This window comes from Lathamus discolor, chromosome 2 (assembly GCF_037157495.1).
Source record: "Lathamus discolor isolate bLatDis1 chromosome 2, bLatDis1.hap1, whole genome shotgun sequence".
NCBI lineage: Eukaryota > Metazoa > Chordata > Aves > Psittaciformes > Psittacidae > Lathamus > Lathamus discolor.
In genome coordinates, this window is record NC_088885.1 from 136,191,568 (window position 1) to 136,213,382 (window position 21,815).

Below are 21,815 nucleotides of genomic sequence, written 5' to 3' on the forward strand. Positions count from 1 at the left end.
TAAGCTCCACTATCCTCAATCAAACGTACACGCTTCCAACCTTCAGTTTTTAATAAGCATTTATCCCTGTGGCTTCAAAGGTAACCTGATTCAGTCAGAAGACCAACAAAGAGGTGCAAGGCTTGCCTCATTCACAGTCTGCTGATGCAGTGTCGCACGCTCGTGGGCTGAGGTTCTGTGGGAATGGAGAAAGTAGGAAATTTGGGAAAACAGTGATGACAGAAGTTACAGTTACAAGCAGCCACAGGAAGAAATATTCTCCTCCCTATTGTTTTTGTTCTTTCTGCTGTTGGGGCCCTCGGAGATGAGAGGCTCAGGAGGAACTACATCTCCTTTGTTCCCTCCTTTTCCCTGTTGCTGTGCTTCATTTTCTTGTGCTAAAGGTTAGACGAAGGAGAAATTATTCTTACAGGGAATAAGGAGACAGAGATCTAATGCAGTTCTGGATCCATTCACAACAGGCAGGAGAATAAGAATTATGAAGAACACAATCACCTGAGATTTATGATTTCCAGGTATTTTTCTTCTGGTTATCAACGTTGATCGTGACTGCAGAGGAAAAGGCTGCTACTAGGACAGACAGAGGAATCAATGTCTTTTTCATTTGGGGCTTTTTATTTGAAACTAATTGAAAGACCAGAACAACAGCATTTCTAAAAGGTACCCAGAATAACACAGAATCCTCTGTTGCTTTCAAGTCACGTTACTTACATACAGACACTATTTCATTTCAGTAGCTTATAGTCATAGTGATATTGATCAAAGGCACCTGCAATTGTCTTGGTTGCACATGCACTCTAGTAATTATGCATGCAAATGAAGAAATTAGACATTTCTGTGGTTGATCACCAGTATAATTACTATAACTGAATATACGATCATGGTAACTGTACACACAAATTACACATGCATGCAGTTAAAAACCAAGCATTGCATTCACTGTCTCTATTCTGACAACATCCTATGGAAACACTCCTTCACTGGAAACAATAAAAAGTAGCAACTTTTAAAAAGATGTGCATTTACTCAACTGTCTACTGAACATTAAAAAAATATAACAATCCAGTAACTTTGTTTTCCAAGCTGATATATCAACAAAATCTCATCACTGCTGAAAGATTTACCAACCTGAAAGGAACAAGACATTTAAGTCTCTTATTCCTCCTTTTTTTATGTATTAACCTGTAACTTCATCGAGATATTAAATGATTATTTGAAAAAATAATGCATATGATCAGAATTTTTAAAAATAACTGCATTAGCTCATCACAACTCTAATAGAAAGAAGTGGAAAGATTCTTGAAGTTTGGATTTTTATCAACCGAAACACTTAACTGTACAAGATTTAATTATACTTCAGACCAGAAGAGTTGGTGCATTCAAACCCATATGAGGTATTTTGTAAGGTACATAAACAACAACATGGAAAATATGCTTTCGTCTCTCAAGCCCAGATTTTGATCCATACATATTAACATCAGGAACAATTTTGCTGGGGCAAAAGCATTTATTATTAAGTATTTCAAAGAATATGACAGAAGTAATAAAATATTTAGATATTGCTGTATTCTGGCAGATCACGGCGTAGTCGTATTGCCTTCAGCTTCTCTACTTTGATTTTTGTTCGCAACAGTTCTTCTTCCAGTTGCTGCTTTCTTTTCAAACCATCCCTTTTTTCTTGGACATAAAGACCAATTTTTCTTTGATTTTCTAAAATTATTTGATGCTCTTCTTTCAGCATTTGTAACATCTGTGGGTCATAACCACACATTGGTCTAAAACGTTCTCCAACCTCAAGCCTAAAAAACTCATCTCTTCTTGGTACAGGAGAGGGAGACATCATGACTCTCATATCAACTGAAGATACTGATGTTGAAGGAGACCTTTCCATTATATGCACCAGCTGGTGTTCTTCCCCTTGTTCCAAGTTCTCATTTTGCTGTGAGTCTATAAGCAAAGAAGGAGGAGGTTTGACATCCTCTTCTGATTGCAGTTCCATCATGACTGTCGCAGGATGGGGATCCAACATTGCCTGTGGTGAACTGGTACCAGCAATTGTTTCTTTATCGATACTAGCACTAGAACACACAAAATCATATTTAAATAATCCATTAAAAACTATTTTTAAAAGGCCGTAAGTAAGCAACACTTCATTTGAAATACTACTCTGCTATCCATGCTTAGGACTACACTTAATTACATGACCACCACCTGTAGCCCTCCTTCTTTTCACTGCACATACACAGCCCTGTCTTATCTGGATTCTATTGCTATAAAAGCAGTAAAGCCAACAGAATATATCCTTCTGGTAATTCTGGTACGCCCTTCTTTCGACACTGGAGAAGCAAGAAGGGCTATTAGTGACAAATAAGAATAAAAACAAAGCAGCAGCAAATCATGCAAGTGACAGAGGAGTTTGTAACATGTAATGTGATTTTAAAAGGGCATTAATTTAGATTGAGTGAACTTTGGCAGAAACATTTCCATCTCCCAAACTTATTCATCTCCTGTCATAATGTGTTCCCTGTTTCTGATTCACTCACCCAAGTACTTATTTGTTGGGGGTTTTTTTTAGGTAAAACTATCGCTGAATAAAATTACACAAAGAGCCCTAGGAGAAGAAACCAGAACCCAAATGACAGTCCTGCCAGTAGATTAGGGAATCAAGCTAATCCTTGCTCCTTCTCTTTGAATCAGTGATGTCAATGCTCTGAAGCTTCACAAAAAGACACAGAAACGTTTCCATTAAGAACAGCCTACAGTTCTGTGCATTTCTTTTCGAAAGTACAACACCCACTTGACTCATCTGTCTTTGTGTAAAGCCCTGAGTCAGCAGCACCTCAAATCATGATTTGACATTACATTAGCTTTGATGATAATGATGGCTCAAGCTGCTCCTGCCACTTGTCTATCATCAGTTCTGTTTGAAACCCTACACTTCTGCACATCACTCCTTTATTCAGGTTATGCTTTTTAGAGCCAGATCAGCTTCTTGCTCTGTTACAGCACAGATCTACAAAGAATGCTTTCAGCATAACTGAGAAGGCAGTATAGTGTAACATGGGAACAGGAACATGTTGACTTTGTACTGTGCATCATCATGGCCTTGAGAGAGTGACAGAGGCTCCAACTGGTGGCTGAAGATAAAGACAGACACTCCCCAACTGTTGAAGAATGAGCTCCTGTGAACAGCTAAAGGCAGTGGGGGGATCCATGATTAGGCCAGGTTGGATGAAGCCTTGGGTGAGATGGTTTAGTGTGAGGTGTCCCTGCCCACGGCAGGGGGGTTGGAACTAGATGATCTTGAGGTCTTTTCCAACCCTAACTATTCTATGATTCTATGATTATTGTAACATTCACTGATGCTTCCCAATCCTGCAGGAACTGAATTGCTTTCTATTCAATTGCAGGGTGGGAGGTGTTTGCTTAGGTTTTTTAAACTCATTGTGAGCCCCACTACCCACAAATTGAGAAACACTATCTGATTATTAAAACACTGGCCTGGGTAGCAACACATGTGGTTTCAAATTCCCAGAAGCAAAGAAACTGAAGTTGTACATCCTACTTCTCATTTAAATGCGCTAACTCCTTAAGCAAAAGGTGGCATGATCATCTCTTCTGCATCTTCCATGGTCTTCAAAACTCTTGGTTTAAAAGAAATAAGCAGTCACGGTTGCAGTTTCTGAAGGACCCAGATCTAGCCTGCCATTCATTAACATGAAAGTGCATTTTGTAGACTAAAAGTATGAAGGATTCTAAATACTCAACTGCAAAAGCGTTCAACAGGGTCAAAGCAATGCGTTTGCCAAAAATTAATCCTGTCAACCACCCAAACCATTTTAACTGAAGATAAAAAAAAAAACAAACAAAAAAGCAAAATGAAACAAACAAACAAACAAACAAACAAAAAAAAGTCCATCTGAAGCAAACATTGAAAGTAGACTTTTCATCTATTCTCCAAAGAAAATGCTAGGATAATCTTAATTCTATTGACTGCTACCTGAGCTGCCTATAGAGAGTCAATTATATCACCTTACTCCCTCCTCCTCCTGCCACAAAGCTTCACCTTTTCCTACATATTTGTTTCTCACATTCCTTTTACTCCTCTCACTGAGCATCGGAAGTATTATCCTGCACACAAATTTTCACTTGTTTTCGCCAGTGCTGACTGGAATTCTGGGTTTCCCCCTCTTGACAACCGCAGCTTCTAATACAGCTTCCCTCCTCCTTATTTGCTGGCTCCTGGCCAGCTTCTAGCCTGAGAAAAGTGGAAACAACCAGCAGGAGAAGCAGGTCATTCTGACAAAGGGAAACAGAGAGAGCAGAAAGAGAAAGTGAGAGAGGTTAAAGAGAAGAAAGATAGGTAAGATTTAGTTGAACACAGACTAGAGCCTCCAGTGAAAAATCCATCTCTTAAGGTATAACCCTCACAGAACTAGAAAATTACCAAATCTTCAGGTAACTCTGATGAAGCTGGGTTTTTTTGCACCCCCCCTTAGTCAGGCTCTTAAGAGGAAAACAATTAGACAGCAAAGAGAAAATGAAGGAATTGAGAAACAAAAGAGCCGCCTGTATGGTGGTTACTAATGTTGTTTCTGACAACTTGTCTGAAAGAAAGGCAAACAACAGTAACCACAACTGGGGGATGGTGTTTATAACCCTGCAGGCACTGGTGATTCACCAGGTTTTGTTTAATCACAGCGAGCTAGAAATTGCTTAAAGGTGCGATTAAGAATTTGGATTCAATGTTGTTCAAGTTGTATTCCCCTCCTACAAAACCCAAGCCATATCCTGGTGAGTTAAAACCCAATACAGGGTTTGGAAAATTTGGGTAAAATGCCACTCAGAGTTAAAATTAGAACTATCAAATAATGATGTATTTGGGCAAAGAATAAAACCAAAAACAATCTTTTAAATTATATTCTTTTCCTCAGTGCACAGTGTATTAGCTGTTCCTAGGAAAAACCATTCTGGGTAGGCAGTAATCAAGTCAATGTTCCCAGACCCATAAGGGACTGCAAAAAATGTTTAAATTATAGGAGACAAACTATGGAGATCATTAGCTCTTAATCACTCACGAAAAGCGTCAGTGCTTTTTATAAGCTGATCTACGAACCAAAGTTCTCACACTGGTTTTTTTTCCTCCTTACAAAAGTTGGTAGTCAAGACACTGCAACCTTTATTAGCGCAATTAAAAGCCTCATTTTGTTCCAGAGAATTCTTTGGAACGGTTCCTCCAGGGGCATTCACCAGGAGCTGCAGCACAGCCCAGTTGCTTCAGACTTCTTTACGCAAAGGACCCACAACAGCATATTTTTAGAGCATCTGGCATGTTGGGATTTAGACAATTGTTACCATTCAGTTCAACCAGTGGCACCATGAATTCAATTCAGCCTGTGTGCGCATGCCAGCTTTTCTTAGAGCATTACGCTGCTGCACCGATTATCACTATATCTGGTTAAAATACGGAAAGTTTGCTTCCCATTAATCTGCTTGGGAAAATAAGAAAAATCAAAGCTTTCTTAAGGTTGCTGGGGAGTTATTTGTCTTCCTCTTTTCCTCTTCCCCAGCTTAGTTTTGTATCTGGAGGAACCAAAACCTGACCCAGGCATTTTTTGATCCCTCAAGGACCAATACAGAACCAGCAGAGTGTTGCAAGTCAGATATGAGGGGTATTAGCCAGCTGTGCGAGAAAGCCTGCATGCTGCCTGCCTGTATTATGTCTGGCTCAAATCTAGACATAGTGTCTCACTTTACTGAGCAGCAGGGAAAAAAAAAAAAACCTACAAAAAAAGAAAACTTATAGTACTGCACCTCTCAGTTTCTCTCTGTATTTACCTATCCAACGATACAGAACTGCTTGGAGTTTAGACTGCAGTTAGCTTTGCTCCAGTTCCAGGGAACCACCGTCCATGCAAGAAAAGTATAATGTAAAAAAACCAAAACATTTGCACTCACAAAGGCACTGTGGTGTGGGGAGGCAATTTTATTGCTTTTTAAAAAGGAATGGGATTAGTTAAAACATAACATGCAAACAGAGTAAATGAGAGACAAAAGGTGTACAAGCCAAGGTTTCTCAGCCCTGTGAACTAACTTTATTAAAAATTCTCTATAAACTGGTAAGTTTCATATGTTGCAAAATGACTGCAGTATTACCTTAAATGGAGGAGAATTGCCATCACTTTGCCCGTGTTTGAATAATCTGCCTATTAAAAGGTAGGGGAGGGGTCGAGGTTGGAGCTACTATTTCTCTTTGCTTCTCTCTTAACCCTCACTTTCCAGAGTATGACAAAGACTCTGAAACAGGCTTTGAAAGAGAGCTGAAAAAAAATGAATGCAGTGCTAAGTCACCATAAAGCTTCCCATAAAACAAAAGCAGTATTATTTTGTCATTGTTCCCCATTGGGGGCTTTTCTGAGCTACACATTGCCTTTAGGAGCCTGACCACAAGCAAAGAGTTACAGAGTAGATAGGAGGCGCCATACTTTTCATTCAGTAACAAAATAAAAAGAATCATCTCACCTTTGAACACCGCTCCTGTCTCTTAAACACACATTGGAAATCTGTGGAATCATCTCCACAACTTTCTTGGTTGGCTCGGAAATGCTGCTTTTACAATCTGAGTGAGTCTCCTTTTGCTGCAATAGCTCCTGTTTGGCATATTCTTTGAGCCTCTTGTACAGCGTGCGCAGGCCCTGTGCGGTACGAGGAGGGCGATCTACTCCGATGGCATTGTAGTTATCAGCTATGATATCCCAGCATTTGTTTTTTTCCACTATTACAGAATGCTTATTAGTATGTTCCTCGAGAATTTTAACGTACGGCTTCACGAGTTTTAGCAAATCGAGCTTTTCAGATAAGGTAAAATTAGAAGATCTGGCCTTCCCAACCATTGTTATCTTTGAATTAAGGAAGCCGTTTCTGAAGCCACCATGCAGTCCCTAGCTCTGCTCAGCTCTTTTTCACAAACAGAAAAAGATCAGGCTTAACTAGGCTAGTCTCATTTAGGCCCACGCCTACAAGGGAGGGTTTATTAAAATTCCTTCAGCTTAAGCTGACGCAGGTTCAGGAAATCTGCTTAAGCCAAGCCTGACCTACATAAGGCTTCAGACTGAAGACGACGAGAAGAAACAAGCAAAATACACTTTTGTATGGAGAGACCAGGCATACGCAGGATTTAGAAACATAAAGGTTTAAAGATTAGCACATTACCCAGCTAAAAATTACCTAATTTACCCTGAGTAACAAGCTCTGACACATCTCCCTAGCTCTCTCGCACGTATCTCGAACAGAAACCGTGCTCGAGATGATTTCACATGTACCGACGTCCCCAAACAGCAACAATTGCTTTGTGGAACGTGCAGCGCGTTCCGGGCCGCGGGGTACCGAGCTCGGCGGGAGAGCCCCCGGCCGCGCCGCCGCCATTTGCATAGCGCTGGTCCCGCTGTCAATCAGGACGCGGAGCCTGCCGCCGGGTTGGTTACACTCGGGCGCGGGCTCCGCTGTAAAGCTGAGCTTCGCCAGCGCTCGGCGCCCGCCGCCGGCACGGCACGGGGGCTTCTTAAAGAGCCCGCTCGCTCCGCGGCGGCGCAACGCCGCAGCACACCGGGCAGCTAGCTGCGGGCTCTCCGAACCGCCGTGCCGCCGCTCTCGGGCCCGCCGCGGCGGCGAACGGAGCAGCAGACCCCGGGCTGCAGGCGGCACAGGCCACCTGCGGTCAGTCGCGACAGATTTACTGGAGGCATTACAGCGTGGGGATGCTGGGATTTTCATTACATCCACCTACATAAAACAACCTACTATTATAACCCCACTTCCAGGCGTTCTATCGGGATAAACCCTTGATCCTCATTAACACGCTGTGCGTGCTGCGTGCGTGCATGCCTAATGTCTGCTCGAAAACACTGCACCTTAAGCCAAGTCTTCACGTAAAAATGGACGCAAGGCTTTCCTCTCTGTGGTCTAAGCTACATCAGCAAATGGGCGAAAGAGCAAAACCTGCAGCTGTAAGGAAAGGTGCTCTCAAACACAGAAACCGAAAACTAAGTTTGAAAAACGACATAGGAGACAGCAGGAGTCTGGGGTGAGAGCAAACACCATCTGAGATAGTGGCAACCGCTTCCCAGGCTTAACATGTTCAGCCTTGAAAACAAGGGAGCTAAGGAGGGGAGTGAAGAGGAGTAATTACAGTTTGAAATATCTTAAGGCTATAAAGATCTAGGTATAAACTTGTTTGCTCTGAGGGAAAAAAAAAACCCAAAGCAGGCACAAGCCCTATTCAAAACAACAAACTCAAACTAAACAAAGGGACACTTTTAACTGCTAAAAATCAATTAGCATTTAGAATAACAAGCCCATTTGGAACCATTTCTGAGACACTTGTCCATACCACCTAACCAAATTGTGAGCAGTCCACTTTGCTGAAATTGCTTTCAAGACATAATTAAATAAAGCATTTTATAGTCTGAAGCCCATCACACTCGAATTTAAGAAACAAAATACTCATGTAGTGAGAAGCACTGTATGAAAGCCATCCCTCTTAAACAGCTAACCCTACCCTATTTCACCACATGTAGCTCTGAACTAATATTAAGAGGCTGTAACCCTCGGCTGCTGAAGCAGTTGTGCAGTGCCCAGTCTCTTGACTTTTTTAGTGGCAAAAAAAAAGTAGTGAGCATTACATTGTGTGATTAAAGGCTCCTCCCCACAGACACAAAGAGCACAGATGAACAGCATTAGGCAGAGGAATCCCAATAACCCAAATAAAAAACTGAGCCCTCGGCCCGGCTGCTCCCAGGGCTGTCAGAAACCGGCAGCCCAGCATGCCAGGGCGACTCCCAGGCAATGGGGGAGCCCAGAGGAGAGGCTCTCTCTGGATCACCTTGCAGACTGAAGGAGGGGGTTATAGGGTATAGGGCTCATTATGACATGGCAGGAACATTCTGGGATTGCAGAAGGCATAAAATAATATTTAGAGGAAAAACCTAATGCAAGAAAAGGAGGGATGCTGCATGGGTACCTGTGTCAGTGGGTGATCTCTGGCAAACACCAAGCTGCACTAGCTGGCAAGTAGAGATGAGGCTTGGGAGCCAAGAATTAGACAACCATGAGTCCAGGCCACCTTTGGAAAGACCAGAAGGTCTGAGATTTGGCTCCTGGAGGGACCAGGACACCTGAGGACTGGGCACTGGTAAGGACAAATCTCTACCAGGGAGACCCAGTACAGTCTGTGGGGCACCTGGAAGACCAGGGAATTGAGGGACCAGCTACGGCGCAGAAGAGACTAAGGCCACTTTCTGGAAAGATCAATCCTGTGTGTGTATCTTCCATAAACAGGCCTTCGTCCCAGTCAGCCAGTGAAGGGAAAAGATGAGGCCATTGATGCTGCTTGTGTTTGCCTGAGTGCTGTATTTTCTGCATGGCTGGCCATGTACGGACAGTGTGCACACACACGCATGTGCCTCTTGGGAATACATCCTTGTGGAACTGGCCACAAGGAGCTGCAGCAGTCTCCTCTATACTGTGCTACCAGATATAGCAACTCCTAATATGGACCTATCTAAACTTGTATTACTCTATCACCTTACTACTTAATGTTGCTGGAGAGACCAAGTTGCCGCACTACTGCAATTAGAGCAAAACACCGCTACAAAGATTTCTTTTGAGCAAGTGCCTGAAGGAATCAGTCTGAATTACACATTGTTCTGCAGGAGTGTAAAATAACCGTCATAAAAATGAGCCTGGCTGCCAACCAAGATTTTTGCCTTCTTTTTTTTCCCCCTTTTTAAAATAGCTCTGCTCATCAGCCTAAGGTCACATCGGTACTTGGATGAGAAATCACAGAAGGTGAGAAGCCGGGATATTAATGTTACATACAGACTTCTTTGAGCTAAAACAATAGGTGTAGTTCCAAGGTAATTACAAAAAAAGGAATGGTGCTGCAGTCCACCCTTCATCCTACACCTTCCACCAACACTAGCACTTATGCGACACAGTGCACAAACAGTTCAGGGAGATGATCCAGCTACAAACTAATAAATTCCTGTTTTGGCAAGCATAGAGTTTAATAATTGGTTTAAGTCAACCTGTGTGGGACGTTGCCAAAATAGGAGTTTCTGCCTCCTCCCCAGCCCTGTCATGTTCCTGCCCCTCCACTGTGCTGATATGAGTGCTCAGAAGTCTTTGGAGCAAATCAGACCAGGGAACTGATTTGTCTGCAAATTAATCATTTTTTTCTGATCTAGGTCAGTTCTAACCACCAGCAATTCCTGATCCAGAGGATTAAAGTAGCCAAATTACTATAAATTGCTGAAAAACTCAACAGGCCCAAATTTTACAAGTGACAGATTTGTATCACAGCCACTAACTGCATCAAGTGGCCCATGTAAATTTAGGCACATTATGAGACAGAATACTCTGAGAAGGGGAATGCCTTAAAATCAGGGAGCATCTTGGAGGGAGGGAGAGGAAGGATCCTGTGTCACACAGAACGAAGGAAGAATCTCTCCATGACAGAGGGGAGAAAAAAAAAAATAAAAAAAATCAATATAAGGTACATGATTCAAATACAAAAAACATCTGGGAGAATTAAGGTTGACATAAGAATGAACATATCTTGAAAGATGTGGTTTGGATCAGACAGCAAACTTGAATGTTGAAGAGAATGACACAGGCTTAAATGATTCAGGCTGGGACCTTCTAGTGAAAAAAAAATAAAAATCAAATCAACAAATAAAGGATTGCTGAACTCTGAAGGTGCTCTGACCGTAAAGTCAGCCCCAGAATGAGACTGAAGGACATCTGTTCTTATTTAATAACGTGCAAGCAAACTGCCTCTGCAGAGACCTGGGTTTAGCATCTGCAGTCACCCAGGAGCCTGAAAAGCTTAAGAACAAGAGGGCAACTGCAAGATTTGAATTAAAGCTGAAGTGAAACCCTAGTGCCCCTGTGCTTATGAGAAACTGCAAAAAGATTCAGCAGCTAGGATGGGGTACGTTACACATCACTGAATAGACTGGCAGCGGAAACATTTGGCAAGTACTGAGGCAGTTGCTCACTCTTGCAAATGAATTTGGCAGCTGCATAAGATGACTTGAGAGGGTCTATAGGTAGTAATGGCTGCAAAAGTTCCATTAGGTCATCATATAGTCCTCTATACTGACATGACAGCAAGACAGTGCCAAGTCATTTGATCTGCCTGTCTTAAGAGCCTGCTGAGGCAAAGGGTGGGTGAGACAGTTTTAAACTCCAAAGGTCTCTCATAGGGACAGTTGTTTCATGGGTAATTCCCAAAACTAAGAGTTGCAGGCATTATTCATTAAGGATTGAAGATGACAAAGTTTCATGAGCCAAAAGCTGCAAGACAATTTCACCTCGAAGTTACAGGGATTATACCTGTCCTCAGCAGAGTATAATATATACCAAGTATATAATACTCAAAATATTTTTAGAAATACTTTTAGATAATTTGTTTCAAATGGATTTCTCATTTCACGATTTTTTTTTTCCTCATCTTCATCAACACTTTCACCATTAATTTTGCACTTTCTTGCTTTTATCCTTGCTGTACCCAAACCTCAGACCCCTCCTTTCCTTTCTCCTGCACAATCATTTCTAAACATTCCTAAACCTCAGTCCTGCTTTGGGGGCGGGGAGGACAAGGGGAAGCTGAGACAAGGAGGCACAAAAGCACAAAATGTAAGCAGTTCTAAGTAACATTAAGTTTGATGGCTTTGTAATGGAAAATAAATGAGGTGCTTGAAGGTAGCTGACATAGTTTTAGGTCCTTAGTACAAAAAGTGTAAGAAAAACAAAATAAAAAAAAAAAAGACCTGGGGATGGGGAGTATCTGGGACTAGCAGATGTCCAGGATGGGCACAGTTTAACTGATTAAGTAGAAGGATGGGATGGTTGCTATGTTTGTGGTGTTAATGAACCCATTAAGCTGGTGTAAACATCTACTGGGGAGTATCCGGGACTAGCAGATGTCCAGGATGGGAGCAGTTAAGCTAACTGGTAAGTAGAAGGACAGGATGATTGCCATGTCTGTAATGTTAAGTAAGCTGGTACTTCAAAGACTGCCAGAAGTTATGAAGATTGTTGGAAGAAGTAAACGACCCTCAAAGACCACCATCACATTTTTGTATGCATGCAGGAAACTTTCTAGAAAATGATGTAATACATGCATAGCTCCATGAACAGGTATGTATGCCCAGTGACTATATAAGGACGGCTTGTGTAGCAATACGGGGATACACCTTAGGAGGAACAATCTCCTGTGTCTCCCGGCGCCGCAATAAAGAATACCTGGTTGTCAACTTGAAAACTTTGCTGGCGAGTTTGTTCCAGGAGATTTCTCCGAATCTGTTCCCTGCATTTGACATAGGAGCAGTTATCTCCATTCTTCTAATTCTGCTCAGTGGATATGTGAAAACACTGAGATAACCATCTTACCATTATCTTGTTGATTTTAGGAAAGTCATATAGTGACAGAGCTTCTGTTTCAGGGGAAAACTTGAGGCCCAAGGCCAAAAGCTGGGACTGAAGTCTAGTTATGCTGTCATGGTGTGAGAGCCTGGAAATTGAGCTTGTCTCATTTGCATTCGAGCATGGGAGGCCTTGCAGGAATTACCGCAAATGAAGTGAACAACAAGGAAGTTGGCTCTTGACACTGTGTATGCAGGATTGTTCTGACCCCTTGTTCAAAGCTGATAAGCCTCCCCAGGACTGTGAAAAATGCTGACTCAAAGGCTGGGGCACAATATGAGGGACAGCCACCACTCAGAGGACACTCTCAGACCCCGAACTGTGGAACTGCATGTGTGTTCACTAAAACACGTCCCTCATTATCATGGTAACACCTCTTCATGCTTTGCATGCAAATTATGGATAACACCCCAAAGAACATGGACACAAAAGGTCAGAACTCAGGGCAGAGTGTGAGCTCCCACCACCGATAATAAGCTGCGTGAAAAGGGCCAACGAGACATCGCTGGATCCATGGGTGGTGACTATCTGCTTGCAACTCCTCTTACCTCTTCCCCTCTTCTCTCTCACTTCTCCCTGCATTAATCTCTCCAGGAATAAACACTTGAGTCTGTTAAAGAGTTTCAGCATTTGGTGTCATTTGTGCCTTAATTCCAACCAGGCAACAAATACATTGACTGTGTCCAGGTCTGAGTCACATACGTCTTCCGACCAGGTTGAGACACATGGCAGGGCATCCAAACAATGAACACAGCCATGGAAAGACTTGGCGACTATCTGTGAAGGGATCCAGGCCAAGTCTGCAATAACAGTCATGATAGCTCACAAAAACCTTCTAGTTCCCTTCAACTAAGGCATTTCTTGTCTCTCCAACTGATAGCTACATTCTCTCCATCCTCCCTTAAATCCACCTTCTTATCCAGTACAAACAGGAGAGCTGGGGAGGGGGGAAACAAACCACAATTCCCGCACGAGGACTTTCCAAAGGGTGGGAGAGTGGAAAAGAAAAACATGAGAGAAATTTCGAATAAGATTTCTGCCTGTCTTCACTATTTACATACACAGAGCCTGATAATAAGATTTTGATAATCAAGAAGAAAAAACTGTGCACAACTTCCCTCGGAATGAACACAGAACCTGAAAGAATTATTACTATTAAACCTGAATCCTTGAAAATAATCTCTATACAGAGTATTTTCTAAGTTCCTCATTCTTAAAGTTACAGTATTAGAGAATGTCATTTTCTACATATTGTGTGTGTTCGCATGCAACTCCCAGGAGCTAAGTTATTATAAATATATTGGGATAGTAAGTCCATTTTGCAACATATCCCCCACCATCCCTTAGAAAGAGAAGTTTGCATTATATCTGCAGTGTCAAGATTAGTCTCTGTCTCTGCACAAGAAAAAGAGTATTTAAATCTTTTTTTTCTGGTTTACAAATGTTAATTTTCAGTAACTTAACAAGTTAAAGCAAAATGCGTAACAACTGTTATCCCCACATGCAGCACAGCTCTCTTCAATAGGAGATACATCACTACTCAAAAGTAAAGAACCTAGCAATTTCGATTTTGTCATTGTAAAGAACAGCCAGTTAAATAGGCAACTTACTGCTGCAAAACTCACTCCAACTTTTTGGAAAGTGTTGAATATTTAACATCTAATATAACTCTGGTTTTCTTTCTTTTCTGACCACGTAATACCCTTCTGATTTCTGGTTTCCTTCCCCTTTCCTTCATTACCTCATTAGTTCAAATACATGTATCAGAGCACACTGAACTAGGACTAATGGAAAGTATAACTCACTGTCAATTCACTGCACTTTTCTCAAACGTGTGAATAACCTGGTTATATTATCTGTCATTACATAAAGCCTGGTTATTCACATGACAGCGAGATATGATCATATCAAATTATAAATTATATTGTACTAACTGTGGAAATACCACACCAGAACTACACAAGCCTATTATACTGCATTGCAGATGGCTACACTGTCCAAGAAAGCAGCTTTGTAATCACTGAACATTACACCATATGTTGCCTTTGGTGGTGAAGCTGGTGTAAGTTCCTTCTCATCTCACTCTTGATTGCTAATTCTACTACCACAGCGTATCTTACCGTTCAGCTGGTGAGCAGCCCAAATTCAAGACGACCAACACTCATTAGAGATGGGAACTTCTCCAACAGGCGCATGTGTCACATATACTCTTCCTTGCTTTCAGTCTATGGCAACTGACTCCACATTATCTGACTATTGCTACAATCCAATAATGGCTTTTCCACTGATAGACTTTAAAGCTAAAGAACTAGGGAATTCACGGCTGCTGCTTTTGAGCACAGAAATAGAAGCTCCTGAGGATAGTGTTCTGCTTGGTACATAGTTCTGGTCATCACTACAGAGAAAGTGATGAATTTATAGGAAGAGGAAGGCAAAAAAAAACCCAACCAACCCCCAAACCCCTGAGGAGTCAATAGAACAAGCAATGTCAGACTGAAGAGCCTCTCATTTTGTTTTGGTTTTTTAAAGTCCTGAGAGCTTTGAATACTTTAAGATTACAGTAGTAAAGTTACTTCACTGAAATGCTGTTCCCTGCTTTGCTATCTTACCATCTCCATGTATAACTGTAAACAATGCATGAGTACAGCTGAGGGGAACTCTGAGTGTGTATAACCAGCTGGGGAAAGGCTAGGGAAGGTGTTATGCCAGCAGCAGAGTAGAAGACATCATCTCACATACCAAGAAAGAGCAAGCAAAGGTGTTGTCTGCAGGAGAGGTCAGAAAATTCTAAAGCTGCGGAGCAGAAAACACAAGCCATCCAGAACTAAATAACCACAGAAGTCTAAGTGAGAAGACTACCCACAGCACGTTGACTGCTGGGCAGGGAGAAGGAGGTCATTTTAAATGACAGAGCTGGCAAAGGAATTTGGTACTAGTCTGAGTAAGAAAGTATAACAAAATTTACAAACTTAAAACAATGCAGTAATAAATTACTTGCACTAAGGCATCCAGTAACACCACAGTCATACAAAGGTGCACTTGGTAATTAAGAACTACAGATGGTAACATTTACCCGAAGACTCAACTGCTTTACCAACTGTTTCCAAAAACATTTTAAGGGCCCACTGACCTGCAGCTATACATGCAGCTCCACCACTAGAATAGACAGATAGTAAAAAACACCTTGATTGGAATATCTTACTCAGGTCAATCTGTGAAGTGCAATAATAGAAATTACTGCAATAACAAAAATTACAACAAATACTTCTACTTTTACACATGTCCAATTAATTCTAGCAGTAATATGTTTCATTATGAGATGTCAGGCCTGAATGTTTTCAATTGTGTTATCTAGAAACCAAAACTCGGCATTTAGACTAAAATTGGACAGTGACAAATTCTGAAAATAACATTTTTTAATCCTCTGATTAAAACTGATAAGGCAATTGGTTGCAACTGTCATAACTGAATGAAAAGTAGTTTTCCTCTTATAATAAATTAATTGGTTAAGAGGGGGTTGTCGTGGTTTAAACCCAACCACAAACCTCTTTTGCTCACTCCCCCCCTTCTTGCCCTCCCCCAACTTCTGGAGGGACAGAGAGGAGAATCAAAAAGAATACACTCCCACGGCTTGAGATAAGAACAGCCCAGTAACTAAGGTATAACACAAATCACTACTGCTACCACCAATAATAATGGTGCTAAAGGAAATAACAAGAGGAAAGAATACAACACCTCAATACCAGCCGACCAATAACTCACCCCACTCCCCCCAGCCAAGCACCGACCGATACCTCCTCCAACCCTGCAGTCCCAACCCTTCCGGGTAACTCTCCGTTACATCCTGGGCATGACGTGCTGTGGTATGGAATACCTCTTTGGCTAGCTTGGGTCAGGTGTCCTGTCTCTCCTTCCTCCTGGCCTCCCCTCCTCCCTAGCAGAGCATGAGGCTCAGAAAGTCCTTGGCCAGACCAAACATTCGAGCAGCAACTGAAAACATCAGCGTTATCAGCACTGTTCCCAGGCCAAAAGATCAAAGCACAGCACTGTACTAGCTCCTAAGAAGGAGAAAACTGACTGCTGCTGCTCAAACCAGGACAGGGGTTTATTCATATTGAGTGACAAGAAGTATCAGACTAACCGGCAACAATGTTCTAAAGAGCTAAAGCAGCCAACAAACATTCCTATTATGAAAATGAAGCTGACTTAAATGAGCATAATCTAAACCTTATAGACCAATGAACTCACTAAAAATTAACATTCCGGAGAAGTTGGAGAAAATATATTCAAATAATAAATACAATTAATAACACAGGAATGAAAAACATCTAAAAACATATGGTGAAAAGCATAGGGTGAACACACAAACCCCGCTGTGAAATACAGTCTGTCTTGACTGTTAGCTCAAAGAGGGTGTTTAACTTCTGACAAAGTTCTTCTTGGAAGACGCATTAACAGATGTTAGTGATGAATGAAAGCCAGAGTGCTCCTGAACCAAAAAGCAGGTGAGCTTTAACAGAGTAAAACTCTAAATCCAGCATTTCTGTTCACCCACATCAGATTCAAACAATGAAATCTCAGTCCAACTAGAATACTGTGTCTAAGTATGCAGGTGAAAAAGCTATTAATTTCCACACAGAATATAGTAAAACCCTCACAGTAAAGAGCTTCTTCCTTACCTCTAACCTGAACTTCCCCTGTCTCAGTTTTAACCCAGTGCCCCTTGTCCTAGCACTACAGTCCGTGATGAAGAGTCCCTCTCTGGAATCCTTGTAGGCCCCCTTCAGATACTGGAAGGCTGCTATAAGGTCTCCAACAGCCTTCTCTTCTCCAGGCTGAACAGCCCAAACTTTCTCATACAGGAGGTGCTCCAGCCCCTTGTGGCCCTCCTCTGGACTTGTTCCAACAGTTGCATGTCCTTTTCATGTTGAGGACACCAGAACTGCACACAATGCTCCAAGTGAGGTCTCACGAGAGCAGAGTAGCGGGGCAGGATCACCTCCTTCGCCCTGCTGGTCACGCTTCTCTTGATGCAGCCCAGGATACGGTTGGCTTTCTGGGCTGTGAGTGCACGCTGAAGCCGGCTCATGTTCATTTGCTCATCAACCAACACCCCCAAGTCCTTCTCTGCAGGGCCGCTCTGAATCTCTTCTTTGCCCAACCTGTAGCTGTGCCTGGGATTGCTCCGACCCAGGTGCAGGACCTTGCACTTGGCATGGTTCAACTTCATAAGGTTGACATCAGCCCACTTCACAAGCGTGTCGAGGTCCCTCTGCATGGCATTCCTTCCCTCCAGCGTATCAACAGAACCACACAGCTTGGTGTCATTGGCAAACTTGCTGAGGGTGCACTCAATCACACTGTCCATGTCACCAACAAACATGTTGAACTGGAACAGTCACAGCACAGACCCCTGAGGGACACTGCTCATTACCTGTCTCCAGCTGGACGCTGAGCCATTGACTGCAGCTCTCTGTGTGTGCCCATCCAGTAAACATCCACTGAGTAGTCCATCCATCAGATTTATGTCCCTCCAGTTTAGAGACAAGGATGTCACGAGGGACAGTATCAAACACTTCGCATACATTCACGTAGACGACATCAGATGCTTTGCCCCTGTCCATCTGTTCTGTAGCCCCATCATAGAAGGCCACCAGATTGGTCAAGCACAATTTCCCCTTAGTGAAGCCATGCTGGCTGTCACCAACCATCTCATCATGCTTTCCAGGAGAATCTGCTCCATGATCCTGCCAGGCACAGAGGTGAGACTGACTTGTCTGTAGTTCCCTGGGTCTTCCATTTTCCTCTTCTTGAAAATGGGGATTATATTTGCCTTTATCCAGTCATAGAATAGTTAGAATCATAGAATAGTTAGGGTTGGAAAGGACCTTAAGACCGTCTAGTTCCAACTCCCCTGCCATGGGCAGGGACACCTCACACAAAACCATGTCATCCAAGGCTCTGTCCAACCTGGCCTTGAACACCACCAGGGATGGAGCATTCACGATTTCCTTGGGCAACCCATTCCAGTGCCTCACCACCCTTACAGTAAAGAACTTCTTCCTTATATCAAATCTAAACTTCCTCTGTTTCAGTTTTAACCAGTTACCCCTTGTCCTGTCACTACAGTCCCTAGAGAAGAGTCCCTCCCCAGCATCCTTATAGGCCCCCTTCAGATACTGGAAGGCTGCTATGAGATCTCCAAGCAGCCTTCTCCTCTCCAGGCTGAACAGTCCCAACTTCCTCAGCCTATCTTCATACGGGAGGTGGTCCAGTCCTCTGAGCATCCTCATGGCCCTCCTCTGGACTTGTTCCAACAGTTCCATGTCCTTTTTTATGTTGAGGACACCAGAACTGCACGCAATACTCCAGGTGAGGTCTCACGAGAGCAGAGTAGAGGGGCAGGATCACCTCCTTCGACCTGCTGGTCACGCTCCTTTTGATGCAGCCCAGGATACAGCTGACCTTCTGGGCTGCGAGTGCACACTGCTGGCTCATGTTAAGTTTCTCACTGACCAGTCATTGGGAACTTCACCTGACTGCCATGATTTTTCAAATATGATGGACAGTGGCTTAGCAACTTCATTTGCCAGCTTCTTCAGAACCCAAACATAGATTTCATCAGGTCCTGTGGACTTGTGCGTATTCAATTTCCTAAGACGATCTCAAATCTGATCCTCTCCTACATCGGGCCTAATGTCTTCATTCTCCCAGTCTATAGAGTCTATAACCTTCCATTCCAACATTTCAGTCATAGGAGCCATCCCACCATGTTTCTGTGATGCCAAGGTACTAAGTCCAGTTCAGTGATCTGCCTGTCCACTGTTTCTTCAAATTCAAATAATTTGTAATATTTTATTATTGCTTATAGGTCTTCAGAATGTAATGAGGTTAAATAGAAACCAAGCACTTTGAAAAGCTGCAATAATATCCTTCTAAACACATTTATAATTCTGTTTTCAATTACTGTTAAATAGTTTAGAAATGTTAAAGTAACTTTCATTTTTAAAGAGCATACAGACTTACCTGATAGAATTCTCTGGAAGCATGTGAGAAAAAGTACTAATGACAATGTCAAGTAAATTACCTCCCCTCCACACATCTGTAGTACCTGTTGACACTGACTATATTCTGAATACAAAACAAAGATAGCAAAGAGACTGCTGTGCTCTTTGTCCCTTAGGTTCAAAAAGCAGTCATAAAGTTCATTTTCCTACAAAGATGGGTATTTATGGAAAAACATAATTTTCCAGTATTAATAACTTAGAATCATGATTAGCAAATTGGCTTTTGAACGGCATGTTCAGTATCTTACAGTTCAAAATGTCTTAAAATTACAACACATACGTAGGTTTCACTTAACAACTCAGCTCCTGTAGAATTTCAGTTCCTCACGCTGTACTGTTATTAATGACATTTTAGATAAGTTTATTTTGAAAAGAAGCCTGGAAAAGCAAGTAATGTGAAGATACACTATAACTTTTAGATTGATGCTATCTGATCAAACCTTTCCTTGTCTGTTCCAGGAAATGGACACTGTGTGTCAGATAACAAGGTTTTTTTGAAAGAATGAACAGCATTTTCAGGGCTGGGTTTCAGAAAGATTAGCTCTGAGAACAGTGCAGTTGTCCAATGGTCCACAGGTGTTTCACAAGAATGCCAGTGGAAACAGGGGGATTTATTTACACATTCCACTGCTGCACTGGAAATCCAAACACAGCAGCTTTGAGCATGGTATAAAGTTAACAAACAGTTTATCATCTGCATTAAACAATATGGATAAATAAACTTTTATAATGTGTACACACAGACTTTTTCAATCTTTAAATTATTTTAATGCCCCTTTAACAGAAAAGTCTTCTTTGGCTGCAGAGTCTGGCAGTCAGATATAATTCCATTACAGTATTAATAATAATAAAACCCAAACTGACTCTGGCTTTCATTACTGGTTTCCATTACTTCTGAATTTCATACCAAAACCAGCTCTGACAAAACAATTTCATTTCACACTACAAAGGAGGTTATGCTTTACACAATGTACGTAATTGCTACTTTAGCTGTAATGAATAGCAGACAAACGTGATGTAAAGGGCAGAAGTTGTCTTGGAAAATTTCAGTTATTAAGAAATTACTTAAGATTCAGCAGAGCCCTGACGCAGGGTTGATTTCACAGTGCTTGCATTACCCACGAACCTGATGACCATACTAACACTGGCATTAGATACCCTTATTTTATGCCACATTTCATCACAGCTTTCAAAGACTTGCAGGGTTAGCCCCATTCTACAAACATAGAAAGGCTTTGCACAAAATGGCTTGCTCAGTCACTCAGAAAGACAGCAGTACATCAACAGAAACACTGAGCCTCACTCCACAACTCCACAACTTTTGGGTTATTTTTCTAAAGCCATCACAGAAAGCCCATACCAGCTGCACCCAGAATTCATGAGACTGAAAAAGCATTTCGTATCTTTTCCACTTCATAACGTTTTTTGTTGCAAAAACTGCCCACTTCCCAGAGTATTTTTGAAATGACTCCTCTAGCTATCTTTCAAGTTCACTGTTAGAACCAGCAGGCACAAATTTTTCAGATATACATATCGGGATGCAGGACCACTCAAAGAACTTATCCCATATACACAGAAAATTTTCTGTTAAGTATGAGCTTCAGTCAGAACCAGAAGCTACAGCATTCAGCAGATAAACGGACACCTTTAAGACAGACAAGGAGGCTGAATTTTCTAGATCTACAAACAGCACATAAACCGGGTCACAACATGGTAATGTCAGCATCCTCTCAGGGGATGAGCAGGGGACCAATCAGCCCCTGTTTTCTGGGGGTGAAACCCAACAAGAAGAGTCAATGGGAAGGGCTCTCCAGAGAATCTTACAGAATTAAGGGGGTTGCTGCCTACTGGAGCCTGGAAAACATAAGATGCTAGAAAGGGCATCTGGAGATTGCACAAAGCTTCTAATGAGATTTTTGATGGAAAAAGAACAAGGACAAGCAAAAGGGACAGACAGAAGGTGGTTCAGGGAGAAAGAAATACAGGAAAATAAAAGGAAAAGAGCAGACACCTTTTAACAGGTGACTGGTCAGTATGCTTGTCCAGCAATGCACTGCAGTCTACTGCCACAGTCTGTCCCATCTTCTTATGAAACTACATTTCTAAATATTTTGCTGGGTGAAGGGACTCTATTCCATGCATCTAAGTGTGTACGGAAATGTAATGCGAGCAGCTAGAACTGGACCACACAAAGGTCGCAGGACCTAGGTACATGATGCGCCAGCAAGTGGAGAGGCTGGAGCCCATGTATACTGCCTGGGT

The 21,815-nt window shown here is 42.2% G+C and overlaps 2 protein-coding genes across 4 annotated transcripts in view; both read right to left on the bottom strand.

Moving 5' to 3' along the window:
• Positions 1-21,815, bottom strand: part of RAD54B (RAD54 homolog B) — a 70,949-nt gene that overhangs the window by 43,203 nt on the left and 5,931 nt on the right. Inside the window, exon 1 of one of the 3 annotated variants that reach the window (XM_065668602.1) lies at positions 16,281-16,298. The exons of the other annotated variants lie outside the window; for them this stretch is intronic. The gene's annotated coding sequence lies outside the window, so the exon portion shown is untranslated. Of the gene's footprint in view, positions 1-16,280; positions 16,299-21,815 lie in introns of those variants that run through there. 3 annotated transcript variants of the gene reach the window in all.
• FSBP (fibrinogen silencer binding protein) lies at positions 597-7,461 on the bottom strand. Its single transcript, XM_065668603.1, has 2 exons — positions 6,523-7,461; positions 597-2,078 (listed from the first exon to the last, which is right to left on the bottom strand). The coding sequence occupies exons 1-2, from the start codon at positions 6,891-6,893 to the stop codon at positions 1,553-1,555; spliced, it is 897 nt and encodes a 298-aa protein (XP_065524675.1). The 5' UTR covers positions 6,894-7,461; the 3' UTR covers positions 597-1,552.